The sequence below is a fragment of the Loxodonta africana genome, chromosome 11 (assembly GCF_030014295.1).
Source record: "Loxodonta africana isolate mLoxAfr1 chromosome 11, mLoxAfr1.hap2, whole genome shotgun sequence".
NCBI classification, from domain to species: domain Eukaryota; kingdom Metazoa; phylum Chordata; class Mammalia; order Proboscidea; family Elephantidae; genus Loxodonta; species Loxodonta africana.
This window is the reverse complement of record NC_087352.1, coordinates 86,157,629-86,181,095: the sequence shown is the minus strand read 5'-3', so window position 1 is coordinate 86,181,095 and position 23,467 is coordinate 86,157,629. Positions and strand designations below refer to the sequence as shown.

Here is a 23,467-nt window from a genome sequence, read left to right as displayed (position 1 = left end):
AAGTACAAGAGCATGAAAAATCATAACATGACAGCACTTTGTTCATAGCTGGGCCACAGGTGGTCTACTGCACTTATTTTTTCACATCTTATCACAGTGAGATAAAATTCACTAATTTAAACCAATTAAACAGCACAGATGAACATATTTTCTCTCATTTTTCCATAAAGTTAGTAAAACGTTTACTCACAGGCCCATCTGCATCGCACCTTACATATCTTACACGTCTGTAATATTGTACAAAGTACTTTCTTTGATGTTGCCTTAGTCTTGGTGACAAAGCAGAGGCAATGCATTTTGACAGTTGTCAAGGATTCCTAGAAAGGGTCGAAGTCATTTCATACATAAAATTCTATCCAATTACCATTAGCATCATTTCAAGAAAAGTGTATTTTAACTTTAGCTCCAGGTCCTGGCCAGTCACTAACTCTTACCCTCTCTGTCACAGATCCAGAGTTGTTTCATAACTGAACAAACTCACCAAACGCAAAATTGTGGAGTGAAAGAAGTCCGGTATTTCTCAGTCCTTGTGTTATAGGGGAAACCCTGGCAGCGTAGTGGTTAAGTGCTACGTCTGCTAACCAAAGGGTCGGCAGTCCGAATCCGCCAGGTGCTCCTTGGAAACTCTATGGTGCAGTTCTACTCTGGCCTATAGGGTTGTTATGAGTCGAAATTGACTTGACGGCACTGGGCCTGGTTTGGTTTTGTGTTATAGGACCTCACTTCTTCATGAAGTACATTGCCTACTCTCCTCTGCTTGAAACTCCCTCCTCCCTTGATTTGTGTTTCACCTCCCACTCCTGCCCATTTCATCTCATCTCCTTTGCAGACTTCTTTCTTCAATGTTCCTTCCTCAGTTATCACCTTTCTCTTACCAGCTCTCATTGGGGGACCTCATCCACCCCATGACGTTGACCATTACCTCTAAACAGGTGATTCCCAGATCAGTAACAACAGCCTGATCCTAAGCATTAAGCTGTTATTTCCAACTGCCTCCTCAGTATCTAATACTTCATAGATTCTTTAAATATGCCCAAACTCTTTCTTTTTCTCTCCTCCAAATCTGCTATTTCCTAACAGTTATTCGCACCATCTACCATGTAAATCTTACGGGCAGAAAAGTTAGGGCTGTTTACAATATTGGCCCTGGGCTGGCATCTGGAACTTGGCCAGCAAACAGGTCCTTACACTGATACAAAACTTTCCCCAAATGATAAGGGTGGCTCTTATCATAGTTGCCTAAACTGTGTACGAACAATGTGGTTTACACGGAATACCTGTTTTCCTTCTGAAAGTTGGAACCTTTGTTATGCGCTAGAGGGTGCCTATGTGACCGCTCCCAGTAAAAGCCCTGGGCACCAAGACTCTAACGAGCTTCCCTATTAGGTAACTCTTTATACTTTGTCACAGCTCATTGCTGGAGGAATTAGGAGTGTCTTGAGCAAATACACTGGGAGAGAACTCTTGGGAACTTGTACCTGGTTTCCTGTGTCTTCACTCCTTTTTTATTCATCCTCTTGCTGGTTTCACTTTGTAACATTTTGCTGTAATCTCAGCTGTGACTATGACTATGTGATGAATCCTGTTGAGCTAAGGTCCAGGGTCGCCAACAAACAGAACAACTTATACACATAGGCACTGATGGAACGACGCTTTAGTCACACAGGGAAGAGACAGAGCAAGGTCAGCTTAACTAGCAGCCACCGGTCTCCCATGGCCAATGAGTCATTTCCCATGGCTGGCACAGGGCAGATGTGCTGCACCAGAACAGAGACAGAAGTGGGGTGGGCCAGGTGTCACATAACACACACACTGAGCCAAGTAGTTCCTGGGAATATTGAGATGTGGTCAGGGCAACACGGGAGGCATGTGCTGACAATCCAACAGCTGCTCTGGGGTATGGTTTGGGTTAAGCTGTCCTAGTAACAGGGAGTCAGCCCACCCTCTCATTCCGTCCGAGAAGCGAGGCCGACACACCTGGTCCTAAGCACGAGGTTCGTTTGTGGATCACAGGGGAAGGCACCAGGCTGCACTCAGGCTACCTGTCCTACAAGTCCTGCAAGTCCTCCTAGTGGATCACTCAAACTGGCAGTGGTCGTGAGGACCCCTGACACAATTTAGAATAATCCTTAATATTTTCCCTCACCCTCTATATTCAATTAATTACCAATTATCATTAGTTCTATCTCTATTTTAGAAATGTGTTCCATATTCTCTACCCTCACTACCTTGACACTACAACTGTGATTTCACCTGGGACCACTGTGCTTCCTCTCCTCAAAAAGGGAAACCTTCAGGGTGGAGGACAACACCAAGCCAACGCTCCCAGGGAGATAGCTCTCAAAGCCAGTGTCTTCAGCTGTGAGATGGGGATAATAGTAGGGCCTATTTCACAGGGTTGTTGTCAGGAGTGGATGAGAAAATGCATATGAACTTTCCATTATGTACGTGAAGTACACAGCACACACTAATCCCTTAACAAATGTTAGCTACTATTAATAGTAACTTTTTTTTTTTGTATTATTAGGAGTACCTGGGTGGCACAAACGGTTAAGTGCTTGACTATCAGCCAAGAAATTGGCAGTCAGAACCCACCCAGAAGTGCCTTGGAAGATAGGCCAGCAGTCTGCTTCTGAAAGGTCACGGCTGTGCAAACCCTACGAAGCAGTTCTATTCTGCACACATAGGGTTGCCGTGAGTCAGACTTGACTCAATGCAACTAACAACATTAGTATTATTATTAACCTATTAATGTTATTATTAACAATCTGCAGAGGCCTCGCCCGGTCACCACCTGTGAAGCTCAGCCAGTTCCAGCACCAAAATCAGTTTGTTAGGAAACCAGGAACTCCGCTTCTCACCCCTACAATCTGCAAGCCCACCTCTAAATGCAGGCATCTCTGTCCGGTTCCAAGCAGTGTGGTATTTGGGGGTGCTCTCTTTCTTGGAGTAGGCGGCCCAGGGTGGGTTAATGATGAGATGTAGTCTGGTTGTGGCTGCAGAGGGCGGATGGAGAGGGGGGCAGTCAGAAAGGCTCCAGATTCCCGATGTCACTGCTGCAGATATTTGTTCCCTAAACAAGACATTCTGCAGCATCACTGGGTGTTTCACAAGAGAAAACTACTGCAAAGGACTCAAGAGCCAGGCCCATCAGAGACCATAAAAACAGAAACTCAGTGTCTTCAGCGACTATCCTAGGAGTTCCGTCTGAATGAAATGTCTTTTGGGTTCATTACAAAAGTCCTCCACAATAGACATGATGAGATCATAGGTCTGTTAGTAAAATGAAGTTTACAGATCTATTCAGAATTCCAAATATCAATATATTTATCAACAGGGCTGACTTATGTCACTCCAAAAATTCTTGCTAATAAAAATTACAGAGAAAGACCTAATTAAAAACAAATAGAAAAAAAGCAGCACAGGCAACTGAGGTGCTGTATTAACTTTATTTTGAATTACAGCGTGGAGTATGTCAACAAACAAATGAAGTGATGAAAACCTTTTGTAGTTCAATGAAATAGGTGGTTTGCATAGGAACTTCTAGCTTTAAATCTCAGGATGCAGAGCTAACAGAATTGTGAATTAGATTATAACATAAAGTAAGAATCGTCTACTTGTGTGCAAACTAAAATGCAATTTAACTTTAAATAAGAGAACTTTTGTTCAGTCTTTGGTGGGCGATTAATATAATCATCTTCCCTGCTATGGATAATATCCTAATTTCATCTAGATTAAATGTGATTCTTCTAAGCCAGACACCTCTTACCTACAGTAAGAGGGCTTCCATTAAATGTTGTTAAAGCTACTGGATTTATTTTTGTGGCCCTAATATTGTTTGAGAACATTATCCACCCAAAACAATCTAAGGAATAGGCCAAGGACATGTTTTACGGAAAGCATTAGATTTGTGATTCATCCCACTTATCTTGTGGAACTTTGTTTTCAGTACCCACAGTGCTGTTTTGATTTTTATCAGAGATGAGCAATAATTTTTGGCATGAGGGTCAACTAAGGGAAAAAAAAATAAGCATTTAAGGCTACCTTACTTTCCTCTTCAAATGAATATAGCTTTCTGAACTCCCATGGTGGGGGGGATGTGTATTTGTACAATTTTGTTGAGTGAAAGGATGTCTGTGAGGAAAGTGACACTATTTTTAGCTACCAAAATATTTCTATCTGGGTGTGTTAGCAACACAGACAGAATTTCTAATTGTTTACCCTGAAATTAGAATGCAGGCTTTATGCATAGCTAGTCAGACTATAGGCGCCTCTGGGGCAATGAGGTGCTCATTACTGATTTATATATTATCCTAAATACACCAAGTTCTTGGGCAAAAGACACTTGCTTGTGATATAGATCAAAACAGGCCGATTTTGTTCGATTGATCATAACAAATATTTTAAAGAATATTTTCTAATTTCAAAAATTATACTCTATCATTTACTGACTTAGAGATTATGCTTTCAGTACATCTGTAAACTGTTTTTAAAAACATCTGAGATCACAACATTTCCCTCTATCCCAACATGTGTTTACATAGAACACTGGCTGGAAACCAGAGCAGAACACGAACAAGAAAACCGAAGACACGTTAACGACAGAACCACCGCCAGCGTTTACTACGGTAGGGAGGTTACAGACAGGAGGTTTAACTTTTGTGTGTGCAGTCAGGCACTGAGGGAGGCATTTAGACACCCGTGATTATAAAGTGCATTGAATATAAATTTTGACCCCCACAAAAGAATAATTCAATAAAATCCAGGCATCTTTCCTGGAATCAATCAGTCTAGAAACATGCATAGATGGACACTTATTAAAAGCTAGGTAACACTTTCATTACTTAGACTCTGGCAATAAAGACAGCAACACACTATACCTGCATATATCACATTTTATCCCAGGACGTCAAAGTCACTGCATCAAGCAACATGGCGTTGAAGCTTAAGGTTCCTCAGCATATTAAGTCTACTTACATATGGCATGGGAAACAGATTTCCAAACAGTAGATCCAAACTCAGTGCTCAAGGAGACAAACCTAAATTTGTGGCTTGTAATTTTCTGAATTTCTACATCTGCCACTTGCATCCTAACATACCTACAATGTTGACTCTAAGTAAAAATGATTTTTAAATGTCAGGAATAAGATGAGGAACAACTAGCAAATATACAACTTGTCTTTTTTATAGTCTGATAGCCCATCTTTGAAAATCACATGGTGGAACGTCAGCAGTGGCTTTTTAACAATGTATGTTTACACATAGATCCATGATAGTTGTAGCTATGATCCTTGGGTAGAAGAAAACCTTTTACACTGGAATGACATAGATATAAATAATATGACAGATCTATATATTTTTACACACCTACACTTAACACAAAAGCAAAAGTGGATCAATTTCTGTACTGAAGGTCAGACTTTCAGTCCTCTACAAGAACAAAGTTTCCTGTCTCCTTGCCCAGTGCTGAAAACCTTGTCTATCTTAGTTTAACTGAGAGACCCAAGTCAGCGTAGTGAAAATGAGCTTCTGTGAAATCCATGAGTGTGCCAGGCCCCACTGGACCTGAGTTACTTGCCAGTGTGAGAAGCCCACGGTCAAGTGAGGGGAAGGGGCCCAGAGCCATTTTGTTCTCAACTCAATGCACAAAGCACAGTTCTTCTCTATCAGGGCCCACAGGCTGGCCATTCTGAGCATTTTCTTTCTTAAAAGAATTCCTGGCAATATCTGAAAATCAATTTCTTTTTGGACAATGTGGTTAAAGTTTCTATCTTTCCATCAAAGATGGAATTAAGTTAGCTCTTCCTGTGAGGTTCTTTACTTCGGAGCAGACGCAATATTCGTTCATTTGTGGTTAGTTCTGCTGGAAGTTCATTGGCCTGTAAGAAGATAGGCATTAGTGAATTTTTGGAATGGGGGTGATTTTAGGGACTCCAAAGAGGGCATCCGACCTAAACTTTCTCCTCCACTGATGAAACCCCCCACCCTGGACGTACTCTTTCGTGTTAGTGCCTTAACTAACGCAAATGTACAAACACCACCTGGTATTTTCTCATCTCATTGTTAGTATTACTGTTCTGTCCACCCATAGCCCTTACTAGACTGTACCTGGAGGGCATGTCTTGTTAATCACTGCATTCTCATTTCCCAGCACAATGCTTAGCACATTGGGTAAGTGCTCAATAAATACTGGTGAAATGAAATTTGATACCTTATATTTAATCAGTTTATTATATGGGATGGTCTGTCCCTAAGAGACTGAGGACTCAGGACAGGTATCTTTTGATGAGAAGGCAGAGTTAGGACACATGCAGAGCATAAGAGATGCCTGGGAAAGAACAGCTTCAGGTCAGTGGCTACAACTTTCCACCTGACCCAGTCTCACTGATGCCCTTTCTTTCCAGATTGCTGTGAGACACATCCTTTAGGCTTTTGGTGAGCAAGTCTTTACCACATGCAGTAAATGTTACGGGGCAGCCGTTTTCAAACTTTTTGGTCTCAGGACCCTTTGACACTCTTCAAAATTATTAAGGACCCCAACAAGCTTTTATTTTTAACTTACTAGAAATCAAAACTCAGAAAATTAAAAAAATATATTAATTCATTATAACAAAGCCATTATACTTTAATATAAATAACATTTATGAAAAATAACTAAATTAAAAAAAAATATGTGAGAAGACTGGCACTGTTCACAGTTTTGCCAATTTCTTTAATCTCTTGGCTTAACAGAAGACAGCTGGATTCTCTTTTCCATTTCTGAATCAATCTACTGTGATATGTCGCTTTGGTCAAAGCATATGAAGAAAATTTACCTTCCACAGGTATGTGGTTGGGAAAAGGTGGAGTATTTTCACAGCCTGTTCACAGAATTGTGGCTACCCTTCTTTGATGCTATACCAATGCTCCACAAATGCTAGTTTCTTAAAGGATAGCGGCAATGTGGAATCTGAAAGCTCATCAATGGACTTTGGTGCCCTGTTCATTGAAGTCCATGGGTCTGGCTTGCACTGTGACTGCATCTTTTACCCAGGCATGATTTGTGACATCTTGCATTGATCACTTGGAAAATACTGGTTCACTAAATTATGCAGATCTTCTAAGCATTGTCCCATTTCATCATACAATATCAAAAAATCACATATTTCATTAATACTATCACTGGTTTCATCAGAAAAGCCTTTAAGTATTGGGAAGCTGTCAAGCTCTCAGTGGTGAATACAAATTTTATAAAATTCTAATGTTCACTTGAAAGTTTAAATTTTTCCATGGGCGACAAATACTGCCTGCTACTTTTCTTGAACTGACAGGCTCACTTTGTCATTTTTGATAAAATTTCTGCCAAATACTCAAGTCTGAATAACCGTAGTTTGTATACAAGTCATTCTTTCAGGTAAAAATGGTGTTTCATGAAAACAGTGGCCAGTTCCCCTGGCAATTCAAACAACTGCACACTGCCTTTGTCTGAGATAACCATCGAACTTCAGTATACAGAAATGCTTCATACTATTTCCCATTTTGTCACACAGAATATTAAAAAGATACCATATGATGCAGCAATTCCACTCCAAGGAATATATCTTGGAGAAATAAGAGCGTCACACGAATAGATATATGCACACCCACCCATGTTCACTGAAGCATTGTTCACAATAGCAAAAAGATGGAAACAACCTAGATGCCCATCAACAGGTGAATGGATAAACAAACTGTGGCACATACGCACAATGGAGTATTACACAAGGATAAAGAACAACGACAAATCTGTGAAGCATTTCATAACAGGGATGCATCTGGAGGACATTATGTTGAATGAAATTAGTTAATCACAAAAGGCCAAATATTGTATGCGACCGCTACTGTAAAAACTCATGAAAAGATTTACATACAAAAAGAAACAATCTTTGATAGTTATGGGGAGGGGAGGGGTAGAGATGGAAAAACACTTAATAGACAATAGATAAGGGGTAACTGGTGAAGGGTAAGACAGTGCACAATACTGGGGAAGCCAGCATAAGGCCATGGTAGCTCCACAGACACATCCAAACTCCGTGAGGAACCGAATTGCTGGGCTGGGGGCGACTGGGGTCTTAAAAGTCTGTGAGCGGCCATCTAGGACACTCCACTGGTCTCACCCCTTCGGGAGCAAGAAGGAATGAGGAAAATTAAAGACACAAGGGAAAAATTAGTCCAAAGGACTAAGGGACCACATCTACCACAGCCTCTACCAGATTGAGTCAAGTACAACTAGTAGATGGTACCCAGCAACTGCCACTGACTGCTCTGACAGGGATCCCAATAGAGGGTCCCAGACAGAGCTGAAGAAAAATATAGGACAAAATTCTAAGTAAAAAAGAAAGACCAGACTTGCTGGCCTGACAGAGATTGGAGAAACCCTGAGAGTATGGCCCCCAGACGCCCCTTCAGCTCAGTAATGAGGCCACTCCTGAGGTTCGCCCTTCAGCCAAAGATTGAACAGGTCCATGGAACAAAACAAGACTAAAGGGGCGCACCAGCCCTGGGGTGGGGAGTGGAAGGTAGGAGTGAACAGGAAAGCTGGTAATACGGAACCCAGGGTTGAGACGGGAGAGTGTTGACATGTCATAGGGTTGTTAACCAATGTCATATAACAATGTGTGTACTGTTTGATGAGAAACTAGTTTGCTCTGTAAACCTTCATCTAAAGTTCAATTAAAAAAAAAAGGATATTAAAAAGACATGTATCAAGATTCAAGATTTAATAAAATCATTTTCTTACTGTTTCATCAGACTTTTTTTATTATATTATTATTTTCTAAAATATTAAATAGACTTATGCTTCATCCTGTCTCAGAGTTAAGCACTCAGGAGTAACTGAGCTATTTTACATCAGTTATTGGTACCTGGTGGGCAGGCCAGCGGGTAGCCAGAAGACCTAGTCCAGTCAGGAAGAGGAGGGCATCTAAGAAGCTGTATCTCTGTCTCTAAGTTTATCAGCTGCCTGTGTGACCATCTCCAGGACTGTCCATAAACTTTGCTCTTAAACGTTTATACCCTCAACCTGTGTCTGTTGTCAAGTTTTGGCCAATCACATGACTGTTCTATGTGTCATCTGCATATTTCATTTTTTTACATTGTACTTTAGTTGAACGTTTACAGGGCAAACCAGTTTCTCTTTAAACTATTAATAAGCATATTGTTTGCGACATTGGTTGCCAACCCCATGACATATCAACACTCTCCCCTTCTCAACCTTGGGTTACCTACTTTCCTGTTCCCTCCTGCTTTCCCTTCTCGTCCTTGCCCCTGGGCTGGTATGCCCATTTAATCTCATTTTGATCTGTGTATTTCTAAAAACCTGGTCTCATTCCTCCTCTCTCTGCCTGATGGTCCCCACTGAATTCCCACGGTACAAAGGCTGTATGGACAGCTGTAATCACTAGTGCCCCAGGCGAGCCCCTGAAGTCCATCTTATCCATTACAAAGCAGATCCGAAAGTCCACATTCACGATACCCAGCATTAGAACGCCATACTCCCCCACTGTCCCTGGGAGAAGGTGGGTTCCGAGTCCTCATTTGGAAGTGTCAGAACACAGGACCCTGTGCCCATGGAGACAGGAACAGTGTGGACAGTGGCTACTGGGGCCACTGGCTGGCCCTCTCCTCAGGCATGTGCCTCATACCTGTGTGCCTGGAACCTCTCAAGGCCCAGGGTAGAAGTCCTGGAACCCCTTAAGCAGAAGGGTTCTAGCACTAGCTCAGAAGTTACTTTTCCAAGGAAGTTTTAATAGTAACATCTCTGCTTATAGCTCTTGTCACTCTGTATTGCAATTTGTGTTTTAATTGTCTTTATTCCCACTAAACTCTGGGCCAATGAAGACAGAGCCTGTGTGTATCCCCAGCAAGTAGCACAGCGTGTGGTATCTAGCAGGTACTCAGTAAGTGCTTGTTGAATGAGCAAATGAAGGCCAAGAATATTCCCTGAAGAATCCTGGGAAGCTGCTGGCATCCCAGCACCCTTACTTCTGGATGTGCCATCAAAGAGGCTGGCTTTGATGGTGGACAGGTTGGCTGGTGGGAGCTTTCCTGGCGGCTATTCCCAGGTCGCTAAGGGCTTCTGCAACATGACACTCCAACATGAGTAGCCCACGTGTAGATTTACAATTTTAGGGAGGGTCTAATTTCCAGCATTTTGCCCACTGGAAATGACTCATAACCATTACTGCTGCGATTCCAGGAGACACACAATATAAGGGTACTAACGTGTTCCCCTGCCTTAATTCAATACCAGGTAGTTCGCCAACAAAAACTGATCTTTTTAGGAAGTCTGTGTATAAGGTCTAAAGACAAGAGAACAACTGTGATTTCAACTGGCTTATCACACAGCTAGGCTAGCTAATCGAAAACAAATCCAAGTATCTCAGGAAGAGATAATCAGAGATGTCTTTAAGCAGTTCAATGACAGGAATGGGGAAATAATAATTCTACACGCTAAGTGGAATGAAAGCTACCCTTGTCATATTTAATTGGTACGTCTTAATGGTTTCTTTTTAAAACATCATGACAATTACATTATATGATTTTGTTATTATTAAAAAATTAAATACAGTAGTAGATGCTTATGAAAATTCAGAGTAAATAATTATAATGTGAAAGTTGCTTTTCACACCTCCCCTCTATTAACAAGTGCCAATCCCAATTCCTCCTTCAAAAGTTAGTGGTTTAGCACAGAAGAAAACCTTCTTTGATGGTTACGAGGATGGGGAGGGAGAGAGAGGGGAACTCGCCAACGCCAACTACATAGTAAACAAGAATTATCTTAGGTGAAGGGAAGGACAACACACAATACAGGGCAAGTCAGGACAACTGGACTAAACCAAAAGCCAAGAAGTTTCCTGAATACAACCAAGCACGTCAAGGGACAGTGTAGCAGGGGCAGGGGTTTGGGGGACATGGTTTCAGGGGACATCTAGGTCAAGTGGCTTAACAAAGTTTATTAACAAAATGTTCTGCATCCCACTTTGGTGAGTGGCATCTGGGGTTTTAAAAGCTTGCGAGTGGCCATCTAAGATGCATCATTTCGTCCCAATCCACTTGGAGCAAAGAAGAATGAAGAATATCAAAGACACAAGGAAAATATTAGCCCAAGAGACAAAAGGGGCCACATAAACCAGAGACTCCATCAACATGGGATGAGAAGAACTAGATGGTGCCTGGCTACCACCAACGACCATCCTGGCAGGAAACACAACATAGAGTCCCTGATGGAGGAGAAAAGTGTGGTGCAGAACTCAAATTCATGTCAAGAGACCAGACTTAACGGTCTGACTGAGACTAAAGGAACCCCAGAAGACACATTCCCTGGATTCTTTGTTAACCCAGAACTAAAACCCTTCCCGAGACCAACTCTTCAGACAAAGAATAGACTGGACTATAAGACATAAAATGATACTCATGAAGAGTGTGCTTCTTAGTTCAAGCAGATAGGCAAGACTAAATGGGTAGCTCTGGTCCAGAGGTGAGATGAGAAGGCAGAAAGGGACAGGAGCCGGTTGAATGCACACAGGAAATCTGGGGTGGAAAGGAGGAATGTACAAGTCACACTATTTGGATAGCAACTAGGGTCACATAACAATGTACGTATAAATTTTTGTATGAGTAACTTGAGCTGTGAATTTTCACCTAAAGCACAATTAAAAAAAAAAAAAGAGAAGAGAGATTGACTTAAGACACACACACACACACACACACACACACACACACACACAAAGTTAGTGGTTTAGTAAGAAACTAGTCCTACAGGACAGTCTGTACAAACCTTGGCTTCATATACTCTGAGACTAGATGAGGCCCAGCTACCACTACTGACCATTCTAACTGGGGCCAAAATAGATGGGCCCTGATCAAACGGGAGAAAAATGTGGAACAGAACATCAAATTCCTAAAAAATAGACTTACCGGACCAGTTGAGACAGGGGGACTCCCTGAGACTACTGCCCTGAGATACTCTTCAAACTCTGAACCGAAACTAACGCTGAGGTCACCTTGCAGCTAAATAACAGACTGGCTCACAAAATAATGAATATCACCTGTAAGTGATATTTGGCCTGAGACCAAACGGCCAACAATTACTTTAAAACAAAGATGAGAATGTAAGGGGGCTAGGAAACTAGATTAATGGAAGTGGAGCAATCAGAATGGAAATAATGAGAATGTTCACACATCATTTTTTAAAGAATATAGCCAATGTCACTGAACAATTAGTGTAGAAATTGTTGAATGGGAACCTAAACTGCTATGTAAACTTTCACTGAAAACACAGTAAAATGTTATTAAAAAAAAAAAAAGTTAGTGGTTTAGTGTGTTTTCTCAAGACATTTCCTAGGCTACTCTCCTGCAATCTGTACATCTGACTGCTCAAGCAGGTGCTGGATAGGAAAAAGTACAATGACAATCCCTTTTTCTATTGTTTCTGTGCATTCTTCCATCTCCATATTTGGCCCACCTGTAAATGATGGATTTAGAATTACTAAAACTATGGGTTGGTTTTCTCACAGTGGTGGGTACTCCTATTAACAATAAAAAAGCAACATTTTCCCCAGGTAGCCATAAGAAATTCTCAAGATACTGAGCATCCTCAGTTGGCATAACACAGTTTATAAAGAAAATGTTCTACATTCTACTTTGGTGAGTAGCGTCTGGGGTCTTCAAAGCTCGTGAGCGGCCATTTAAAATACGCCACTGGACTAACCCTGTCGGAAGCAAGGAGAATAAGGAAAACCAAAGACACAAGGGAAAGATGAGCCCAAAGGACTAATGGACCACAACTATCACAGCCTCCACCAGACTGAATCCATCACAACTAGATGGTGCCCAGCTACCACCACTGACTGCTCCGACAGGGATCACAATAGATGGTCCTAGACAGAGATGGAGAAAAATGTAGAACAAAATTCTAAATCACAAAAAGAAGACCAGACTTACTGGCCTGATAGAGACTGGAGAAACCCTGAGAGTATGGCCCCTGGATACCCTTTTAGCTCAGTACTGAAGTCACTCCTGAGGTTCACCCTTCAGCCATAGACAGGCCCATAAAACAGAATGAAACTAAAGATGCGCACCAGCCCAGGGGCAAGGACGAGACGGCAGGAGGGGACAGGCAAGCTGGTGCTTGGGAACCGAAAGTTGAGAAGGGAGAGTGTTGACATGTCGTGGGGTGGGCAACCAACGTCACAAAACAATATGTGTACTAATTGTTTAATGAGAAGCTAGTTTGTAAAAAAAAAAAAAAAAGATATGAGCATCCAACTTATGGAGGATGGTGATAACCAGGATTTTGACATTTTTAGAGCACTCTTTGATGATAAAACACTCATAACCCTTACTTTCCATAACTGCTGCCTCCTCTCCCCTCCCCCCCCCCCCGCCACCAAGGATGCTTCACCATTGTTAACTGAAAACCGCTGATAATACTGGTTTGTTAGTATGGTTTCCTGGGTCCAAATGTGCTGCTCACTGATAACCTACTAATAGCAACCATGCATGCCTTTATTATACATAAGTATGAATAGTGACTGTAGCCAGAGAGATACTTATCCCTGGCTTAGGAAGACACTGTCTTATCTCTTTGCAGAGGGGTCCAATGGAGTTACGAGATGGTAAAGCTGGTACCTTGTTTCTTAGAGCTGGGTCCGCCCCTGCTTCCAGGAGCAGAGCTACTGTTTTGATATTACCACTGAGCACTGCTGCATGGAGTGCTGAAGTCCCATTCTAAGAGAAAAGACAATGTGGGTTAGGAGTGAGCTCACAGACACCATAAACCACGTAGACACCATAAACCAGCCTGCGTGATGAGACTAACTTCAGAGCCTCACCCTTCCTTATCTTTCCTCTTACTTACAGACTTAAATACTCTAGAACATGTGATAGGAAGCATACGCACGCATGTGCGTGCGCACACACAGGGTGCCAAACATGTGTTTTCTCTTCAAGGACAACATATGCAGTCATTGTACTGGAGGGGAGCCACTTCCAGCAAGTCTGGAGGAATGGCACAGAAACTCCACTCACGCAGGTGGCTAGAGAGTGACTGTGACATTACGGGGCTTATGACTAAGAGTGCATGAGGTGAGAAAAATCCTGTGATCTCTGAGTTGGAACATTTCTCTGCACAGAATGGCTTGGTGGATGGACTGCTGACGTTTTATGAAACTGACTACAAACATTTATTGAAATAAGAAAGCCAGATTCTGGGAGGTGAGGGGAAGAGAGTACAACAAAACTAATCTAAGAACAATGGCAGACATATGACACCTGTCTTGGGGGTACATATGTCCGTGAATAGGACCTAACTAAAAGTTTGGTTTCCAAATTAACTATTTAAAAAAAAACCCACTCTCATTCTGTAACAGAGTAAATTCCAGCAAACTGGCGGTTTTCTACATTTGCTTTTATAATATGTACAGTAATTCACTGATCGGGTAATATTTCACTCACCTCAACCTCAATCAGCCTGTCCACTTCACCGAGGTGTGAGTGATACAGCTAAGGGTCAAAAACCAAGCTAAAAAAAGGGCTCTCTGAAATGCAACTACATATGGCAAAGTCCATTTCTAAAGCCCATTACTTTGATTCAGACAGTTTACTCTCATAGGCTGTTTGGTCTTCCTTTAGAGTTTTAACAAGTGCAGCGTTTTGGTTTCCAAGTTCATGGAAGATTAGAAGCAGTTACTGGGACAGGGTAGAGGGGCCAGTACACTGACATCAGCAGTTATGTATTACCTGACAGCAAGAATGGAATTCAAAAATGAAAAGAGCAGACACACCGTCTCCAAAACCCGCCTGGCGTCTTTCAAGGGCAAGTAGACATTATACAGATCAATGGACCCTGAGGGCACAGCCCAAAGAGTCGGAAACCACTGTGTCAAGTTTAGAACAGGTTTGGTATCCCCTGTTTTAGAAAACAAGAGAATATATATCAGGGATCAGCAAACTATGGCCAAATCTAGCCTGCCATCTGTTCTTGTATGTCCTGCGAGCTAAGAATTGTTTTTACGTTTTTAAATGGTTGAAAAAAATAAAAAGAATACTTAGTGACATGTGAAAATATGAAATTCCATAAATACCATGTCCATAAATAAAGTTTTCTTGGGACGCAGCCATGCTCGTTCACTTAGGCATTGTCCTTTGCTGCTTCAGGGCTACAATGGAAGAGCTGAGTCACTGTGACTGGCCCAAAGTCCCAAATACTTACTATCTGGCTGTAAACGGACAAAGTTTGCCGACCCCTGGCATACACTGTAGTTTTATATTAATCCAAAATGATAAAAACTTAAGAGTTTCAGGGCTCTGTTCTGTGTAAGAACCTTCCAGATGGATGTTTGAGGCTTGTTTTACTTTATCCAAGGTAACAAAGCAGACTAGTTCTGTGGTCCAGAGAATGAAGGGAAGGACCGTGAGCATCTGTTCCTCCAAATGATATCAATACGGCTTACTTTCAAATTTAGTGATTTCATTAACCAAAAACAAAAACCAAACCAGTTCCCCTGGAGTTGATTCTGACTCATGGAGAACCTATGTGTGTCACAGTAGAACTGTGCTCCATAGGGTTTTCGATGGCTGATTTTTGGAAGCAGATCACCAGGTCTTTCTTCTGAGGTGCCTCTGGGAAGACCGAAACTACCAACCTCTTGGTTGGCAGCAAGTACGTTAACTGTTTGCACTGCCTGGGGACTTCTAGCGATTTCATTGCTACTGTCTAATTTTTTCTGGAAAACTCAGTACCGATGGACTCTGCTTCACTCTTTTACCACCTTCTCATTTCTCACATGGATCTCCAGATCTAGAAGCTGTAGGTGTGTTCTTTTAAGAATACAACAAGTTAACTATACCCAAATTCTACCGCAGACCCTAAGTATGGACCCTCCCTCTTTTGGAGATTGGTACAATTTCTCTTTAGGCCTTACCTTCAAAATACCAAGGGTGGGTGAGAATTTAAGCAACTCCTCTATAACATCACTGTACCCTTTGTTGGCTGCTTTCAGTAACGCTGTTGTGCCATCCTTAACAGAGAAAGGAAGATAAAAGTTGATCGTTAATATATGTGCTGACTAAGAACCAGACGTTAGTCAGAAACCGGGGGCACATCTATCAGAACGAGGCAAGATGCATAAACTAAAGCACGGACCTGCGATGTCTCTTAATCTAGATGCATTTTAGAACATATTAAGCAGTTAATTCTGCATGAAAGACTATCAGACAAAATATATGGCTTATTATCTGAGAAGCCTGCCATCTGGGGATTCATATGCCTCAGAACACTGCGTGAGGGACGTGGGGAATTTCAAGGGCATATTTTTAGGGCACTGACAGACTGAAGAGACATGCTAAGCCTGCAGTCCATGACTCAGGAGACATCAATTGTGAAGCTGTTTTTAATAATTTAATGTTGAACTATTATTTACTCTTTTAAAATTTTAAATGTGCCTTTTCTTTTTACCTTCCCCTGTATGCAACCTTGCCCTAGTCTACCCCAGGTACCTACTTTCCTGTGTGTTGTGTTAAGGGGGACAGATTGAAATCTGTTAAAAAGTAGGCAAGGACAAATTAAAAAATTAATATTCGACTGTGTCATCAGATTTTGCCCTGAGAAGAGACTTTCCAGGCTGCTGTTTCTCCTGCTTTAATGCATTGCTCGCTGTGTCTGGAGGACTTGGCCCACAGAGTTCCCCTCCAGACAAGGAGAACCACTGCCTTCCACTGCAGGTTGGCTGGAATCAGGAAGAAGAAACAGTGGGAGAGAGAACAGCGAGAAAGTCAGGAATGTATCTTCTGATTTCTCTTTTCTGGGCTTGGACTTGGAGAGGCGGAAGGTGGGTCAGATAAATGAAGGAAATACTAAGGGCAAAGGGGCCAGGCACAGTAAAAAACAAAAACCCAAGAGGAGAATACGGTCAGGCAGAAAAGTCTCCCCAGGCTGCCCTCAGTTGCTATGTGGCAAAGGGCTCGCTGAGGTAGAAGTGCTAGATGGGGACAGTGGGATGATGGAGGGTGTGGCAGAAGCTACATGGGTCTGTAGCTGGGGGGAGTTGGGAGCACAACGGGGCGCACTTCCCAACCCTAAACAACAGACCCTGCACTGCCCAGCTGCAGACCTTGGCACAGAGGCCAGCAGAAGGTACAGCCCTGGGTGGGCCAGTGGAAGTTAGGAACACACAGCCCAGGGAATCCTGAGCCCCAGGTCTCCCAATCCTCCCACCAGGCCCAAAGATAAGTCTCCATCATCCTCAACTCATTCATAAGTCATCTCAGGTGGAGGAGAACCTTTGTGGAATTGAACATTTTTCTTCCTTAGAGACTGTGCAGCACTTGCTGGAAGCAATGGGTCACACCAAGCTTCAACTGAATTGGATGCTTAATTTGTTTCCCTTCTAAATACCAGGTGGAGGTTGGGAGAAAACCCAGGTGAGTTATAGTTAACACAGAGACACACTCTCTCTGCACCTCTCAGCTGAGTTATATCCTGGAGCTTCTTTACGTGCATTTTCAACCCTGAGCCCACAGTTGAGCCCTTTTCATTGGGACACTCACGTTCCGGGCAGCGTCCCGCTCGGCTCCACGCAGCAGCATCACCCTCACCACCTCGCTGTGGCCCATCTGTGACGCGATCCACAACGGCGCTGTCCCGTCCTGGTGGGAGAACCAGGGTGGCCCACTGTGACATTGGGGCTTGGACCCAACAACTCATACAGAGCTCCTTAGCATCAAGTTTCTGAAACTTAAAGCCTTGGAAAGGGGCTCCCTGACAACAAATCACACACTTCCCAGGTAATTCAGATGCTGGCTAGTACTGATCAGTGTTGCTCACTGATCTATAACCATAAGTTGCCGTCGAGTGGATTCTGATTCATGGTGGCCCCACGTGTGTCAGAGTAGAGCTATCTTCCGTGGGGTTTTCGATGGATGATTTTTCAGTAGGTTGTCAGGCCTTTCTTTCAAGGCATCTCTGGGTGGACTCAAACCACCAAACTTGCTGTTAGCAGCTGAGCATGTAAACTGTGTGCACCACCCAGGGACCCCCAGTAATCTATATAGACTGGTATCCGGTAGTGCCAGGGCTACTTGGGTAAATGCTGATATTCAGCTTTTGGTTTATAAAAACAGCTATTTTACAGTAGACCCTTTTACATTGGAGTGTTTTGTATTTTTCCCCCCGACTCTGTAGTTTGTGTACTTAGCTGGTGAGTCACACTTATGGTAACGTGCACACCACAACACACCCTGTTAAGCGGGTGCCTTCATGTGGAGCGGGCAGTTTCCTTTGAGGTGGGATCTGAGGGCCAGAGACTAAAGACAAATCTCCTACTCCTCTACTGTGATGTCCAAAATTCTCCACATCCACACCACTGTTTAAGGACTTCACAGTCATCTTATATGGAATGTGATACTGTGTCTTCTGGGAGGTGATAACATCAGCTAGTTATGACATTTTTGGTATTACTTCCTGTGTATTATTTCCCCACAACTCTTTTTATGTTAACCGTGGGCTATGAGGCTGAGAGGTATTGCTCCAGGTGGAGAGGATTTGAGTGTAGGGTGGTTCCTGCCTGAGAGAATGGAAAATGAAAACCCTTCTAGTGCTGGGGGTGGGGGAGAGGGCAGGAGACGCCAGAGGTCAGGCACGAATGCCCATGCTCACCTCTCCTTCTGGGTTGAATCTGGGAATGAGACAGTAAGCTTAGGGTGGTAGAAACACCCAGATAAATTATAGGGAACCCCATATGGGGAAGAGTTTTCTCTTGTTGAGGTGAAGCTCAGAGAAATTTCAAGTCCTGTAGAGAAGCTCATTTCTCAGCTGGTGCCTGAGAGATATCGTTAGGTGCTGTCGAGTCGGTTCCGATTCATAGCGACCCTATGCACAACAGAATAAAACACCGCCCGGTCCTGAGCCATCCCTACAATTGTTGTTATGCTTGAGCTCATTGTTGCAGCCACTGTGTCAATGCACCTCGTTGAGGGTCTTCCTCTTTTCCACTGACCCGGTACTCTGCCAAGCGTGATGTCCTTCTCCAAGGACTGATCCCTCCTGACAACATATCCAAAGTATGTAAGACACAGTCTCGCCATCCTTGCTTCTAAGGAGCATTCTTGTTGTCCTTCTAAGACAGATTTGTTCGTTCTTTTTGAAGTCCATGGTATATTCAATATTCTTCACCAACACCACAATTCAAAGGCGTCAATTCTTCTTTGGGCTTCCTTATTCATCGTCCAGCTTTCACATGCGTATGATGCAATTGAAAATACCATGGCTTGGGTCAGGCGCACCTTAGTCTTCAGGGTGACATCTTTGCTCTTTGACACTTTAAAGAGGTCCTTTGCAGCAGATTTACCCAATGCAATGCGTCTTTTGATTTCTTGACTGCTGCTTCCATGGCTGTTGATTGTGGAGCCAAGTAAAATGAAATCGTTCACAACTTCAATCTTTTCTCCGTTTATCATAATGTTGCTCTTTGGTCCAGTTGTGAGGATTTTTGTCTTCTTTTTGTTGAGGTGCAGTCCATGCTGAAGGCTGTGGTCTTTGATCTTCATTAGTAAGTGCTTCAAGTCCTTTTCACTTTCAGCAAGCAAGCTTGTGTCATCTGCATAACACAGGTTGTTAATGAGTCTTCCTCCAATCCTGATGCCCCGTTCTTCAAATAGTCTAGCTTCTCAGATTATTTTCTCAGCATACAGATTAAATAGATATGGTGAAAGAATACAACCCTGACACACATCTTTCCTGACTTTAAACCAATCAGAATCCCCTTGTTCTGTCCGAACAACTGCCTCTTGATCTATGTAAAAGTTCCTCATGAGCACAATTAAGTGTTCTGGAATTCCCATTCTTTGCAATGTTATCCATAATTTGTTATGATCCACACAGTCGAATGCCTTTGCATAGTCAATAAAACACAGGTAAATGTCCTTCTGGTATTCTCTGCTTTCAGCCAGGATCCATCTGACATCAGCAATGATATCCCTGGTTCCACGTCCTCTTCTTAAACCGGCCTGAATTTCTGGCAGTTCCCTGTCGATACGCTGCTGCAGCCGTTTTTGAATGATCTTCAGCAAAATTTTGCTTGCATGTGATATTAATGATATCGTTCTATAATTTCCGCATTTGGTTGGATCACCTTTCTTGGGAAGAGGCATAAATATGGATCTCTTCCAGTCAGTTGGCCAGGAAGCTATCTTCCATATTTCTTGGCATAGACGAGTGAGCACCTCCAGTGCTGCATCTGTTTGTTGAAACATCTCAATCGATAGTCCATCAATTCCTAGAGCCTTGTTTTTCGCCAATGCCTTCAGAGCAGCTTGGACTTCTTCCTTCAGTACCATTGGTTCCTGGTCATATGCCACCTCCTGAAATGGTTGAACATCGACTAATTCTTTTTGGTATAATGACTCTGTGTATTCCTTCCATCTTCTTCTGATGCTTCCTGCGTCATATAATATTTTCCCCACAGAATCCTTCACTATTGCAACTCGAGGCTTGAATTTTTTCTTTAGTTCTTTGAGCTTGAGAAATGCTGAGCGTGTTCTTCCCTTTTGGGTGAGAGAGAGAAGAGAAATACCATGGGAGTCGTCTGGGCCAGTGGACCTGCAACTGAGCCTAAGTCATCATGGCCCACATTGCTTGGCCTCTGGGTATCCAGGTGACCTGCTAGCCTGTGGGAAATCACAAGTGCTAAGGGCAACAGTAGCTTACAGTAAATCGGGTTGGGAAAAGAAGGCCACTGAGGGTCATAACCTCAGGCCCAGAGATGATGGCAGGGCCAGCACGATGGTGGGACCAGGTGTGTTTCTTTGGGTACCAGTGGAGGGTGCCTGGGGAGTGGAGAGTCAGCATAAGGGCGAGACATGAATCTCCCCACCCCACCCCAATGCCAGGGTGAGAGTCTGAGAAGTCGGGTCACTTTAGAGAGGAAAGCAGGAGGAAGGAGAAGAACCCAGAATTGACTAAACCTCTGCGGTAATGAAGGTGATGTGGCCCAAAGGACTGCTTTCGCCAGATAAGACTGAACACCCATCAATGGGACTGGGGGCTGAAGGGCCAGATGATTCAGTTATAGAATATAAAGTTACATTTCTGCTGCTGGGTGTAATTTCGATTCCACTCTACTAACCACGGGAGGCACGAGGGTTATTATCTACTGCTGTCCTGGCAAAGGGACAGAGCAGAACGATCTCTGAGCAGGTAGTGGAGGATGGCAATCAGGACCCTAGGGGGATCCTGGGCACTGAGGGGCAGCTGGAGGACATTGAGGACACCGGCACCTTAGTGTCTTAGGAGAGATATGGGGAAGACATGCTGAAACAAAGGATGAGGAAGGTTGAAGACAACCTTCATCTACTTCATAATGTCTCCAAGTACCTCTTAGACCTTGAATCTGAATATTTATCATTTCAACCAAACCAAACCCGTTGCCATCGAGTTAATTCCGATTCAAAGCGACACCCCAGGACAGAGTAGAACTGCCCCATAGGGTTTCCAAGGAGTGCCTGGTGGATTCGAACAGCTGACCTTTTGATTAGCAGCCGAACTTTTAATCACTGCGCCACCAAGGTTTCCTATCTATCATTAGCAAGGATACATAGCACCTTAAATTGTTCTTTTAGTTTAGTTTACATTTCCATATTCTTTATTTAATGATTCTCCCAATTCAGGATTCAATCATTTATTCATGCATTCAATCAACCAACAATTACTGAGCATTTTCCAAGTCTCAGGCAGAGTGCTTAGGCACAAAAGACATGGTCTCTGTTCTCAAAGGAACTCAGTCTAGTGGAGAAAAGACACGAGTTCAGATGCATCTCAGCAGGATGCGGTGCTACAATAAGGCTATGGACAAAGGTGCACAAGATGAACCAGGAGAGGGGCCGTTTTACCATGGGGGAGTTGTGGAGTCAGCTTCCCAGGTGGGGTGATATCTGAGCTGGGTCTGGAAGGGTATCTGGATTCTGCCAGGTATATTCCTGGTAGAAGGATGAGCAGGACAGATTCACCGTGGCTTGGAATTCAGGTGGCTGCAGCACAGGGCATGGGGTGGGAGCGGGGGCATGGCAGCAGGACAGGAAGTCTGGGCTCCAGAAAGTCCTAGAGTAGCACAGGGATTGAAATGACCACTTCTCCCTGCTCACACGCTCTGGGTTCATTTTGTTTTCTGTCGATCTCTACGAGAGGGTAGGTAAGGAAACGCAGCGCACGGCTGTTCCAGCTGCCATTCAAGGCCTGCTTGTTACTAGTAAGATTATTTTAATTGATACTAATATGTGGGAAAGTGCTGGAGAGGTACTGTTTGGGGAACAATTGTTAGTATTATCTATTCATAGCAATATTACTACTCAAATATTTATCATCATAATTGAAATAGTCATGGTAGGTGGAAAAAGCAGTCACTACGTCCTGGCTGTGAGACCTTAGGCAAATCATTCTGAGCCTCAGTGTCCTCTGCAAAAATATTAGCCTCACAGAGATATCATGGAATGAGAAAACCTACATACGGGTGTTGCACACAAGGACTGGCTAATACTAAAAAATACTAGGTATCTAGAAAACGCTGGAGTCCCATGGTAGTGTAAACAGTTAAAGTTCTTGGCTGCTAACCAAAAAGCTGGAGGTTACAGTCCACCCAGAAGTACCTCAGAAGAAAGGACTGGTGATTCACTTCCAAAAAATTAGCCACTGAAAACTCTGTGGAACACAGTTCTACTCTGACACCCACGGGGCTGCCATGAGTCAGAATCGACTCAAGGGCAATCGGGGGTGCTGGTAGCAGTTTTTGTTGAGTCTGAACATGATTTATCGTGAAAATAATAAATAATACCTTAATTTGTACTTTTACTTTATAAAGCACTTCTACATACTTGATTTGATTCTCCCAATTACCCAGTGAGAGAACTGATTAGTGAGCAGGTGGGAACAACTGGGTAAAACGAAATTTGGGAGTCACGTGTGTATTTTAGTACTGGCGATTACCTCTTCCAATCTGGTGTTGGAACCCAGGGAACTGAAAGGGAGTTAGAGCATTACCGTCAAATCAAGTTATTGGTCAACTGTCTAGAAGAGGATTTCCTCTTCGCCTGTACATCTCCATTGGTTTTCTCTTATTTTTTCCTTCTAGTATGATGGTCAGGGAGTCCCTAGGTGGCACAAACAGTTAAGTGCTCAACTACTAGCCAAAAGGTTGGCAGTTTGGACCCTCCCAGGGGCACCTTGGAAGACAGGTCTATCAATCTGCTTCTGAAATGACACAGCCCTTAAACCCCATGGGGCAGTTCTACTTTGTACACAGGGGGTCCTATGAGTTGGAATCAACTTGACAACTAATAACAACATTATGATGGTCAGAGTCTTCATTCAGAAGATGACTTTGTAATGAAAGGGATGGAAATTAAGTCAATTTAGCTCCTTTTTGTAGAGTTTTGAAGAGAATCAGGATGGGAAAAA

At 43.1% G+C, this 23,467-nt stretch overlaps 1 protein-coding gene across 4 annotated transcripts in view; it reads right to left on the bottom strand.

The window, feature by feature from the left end:
* Nucleotides 1-3,447: 3,447 nt before the first annotated feature.
* ANKRD29 (ankyrin repeat domain 29) overlaps nt 3,448-23,467 on the bottom strand; it is a 63,676-nt gene continuing 43,656 nt past the window's right edge. For all 4 annotated transcript variants that reach the window (XM_064294645.1, XM_023543933.2, XM_023543934.2 and 1 more), the window contains 4 exons: nt 17,569-17,667; nt 15,945-16,040; nt 13,651-13,749; nt 3,448-5,879 (listed from right to left, as the gene is read on the bottom strand). In XM_064294645.1, the coding sequence (XP_064150715.1) occupies nt 5,796-5,879; nt 13,651-13,749; nt 15,945-16,040; nt 17,569-17,667 (378 nt within the window). In that variant the 3' untranslated portion in view covers nt 3,448-5,795. The remainder of the gene's footprint in view (nt 5,880-13,650; nt 13,750-15,944; nt 16,041-17,568; nt 17,668-23,467) is intronic.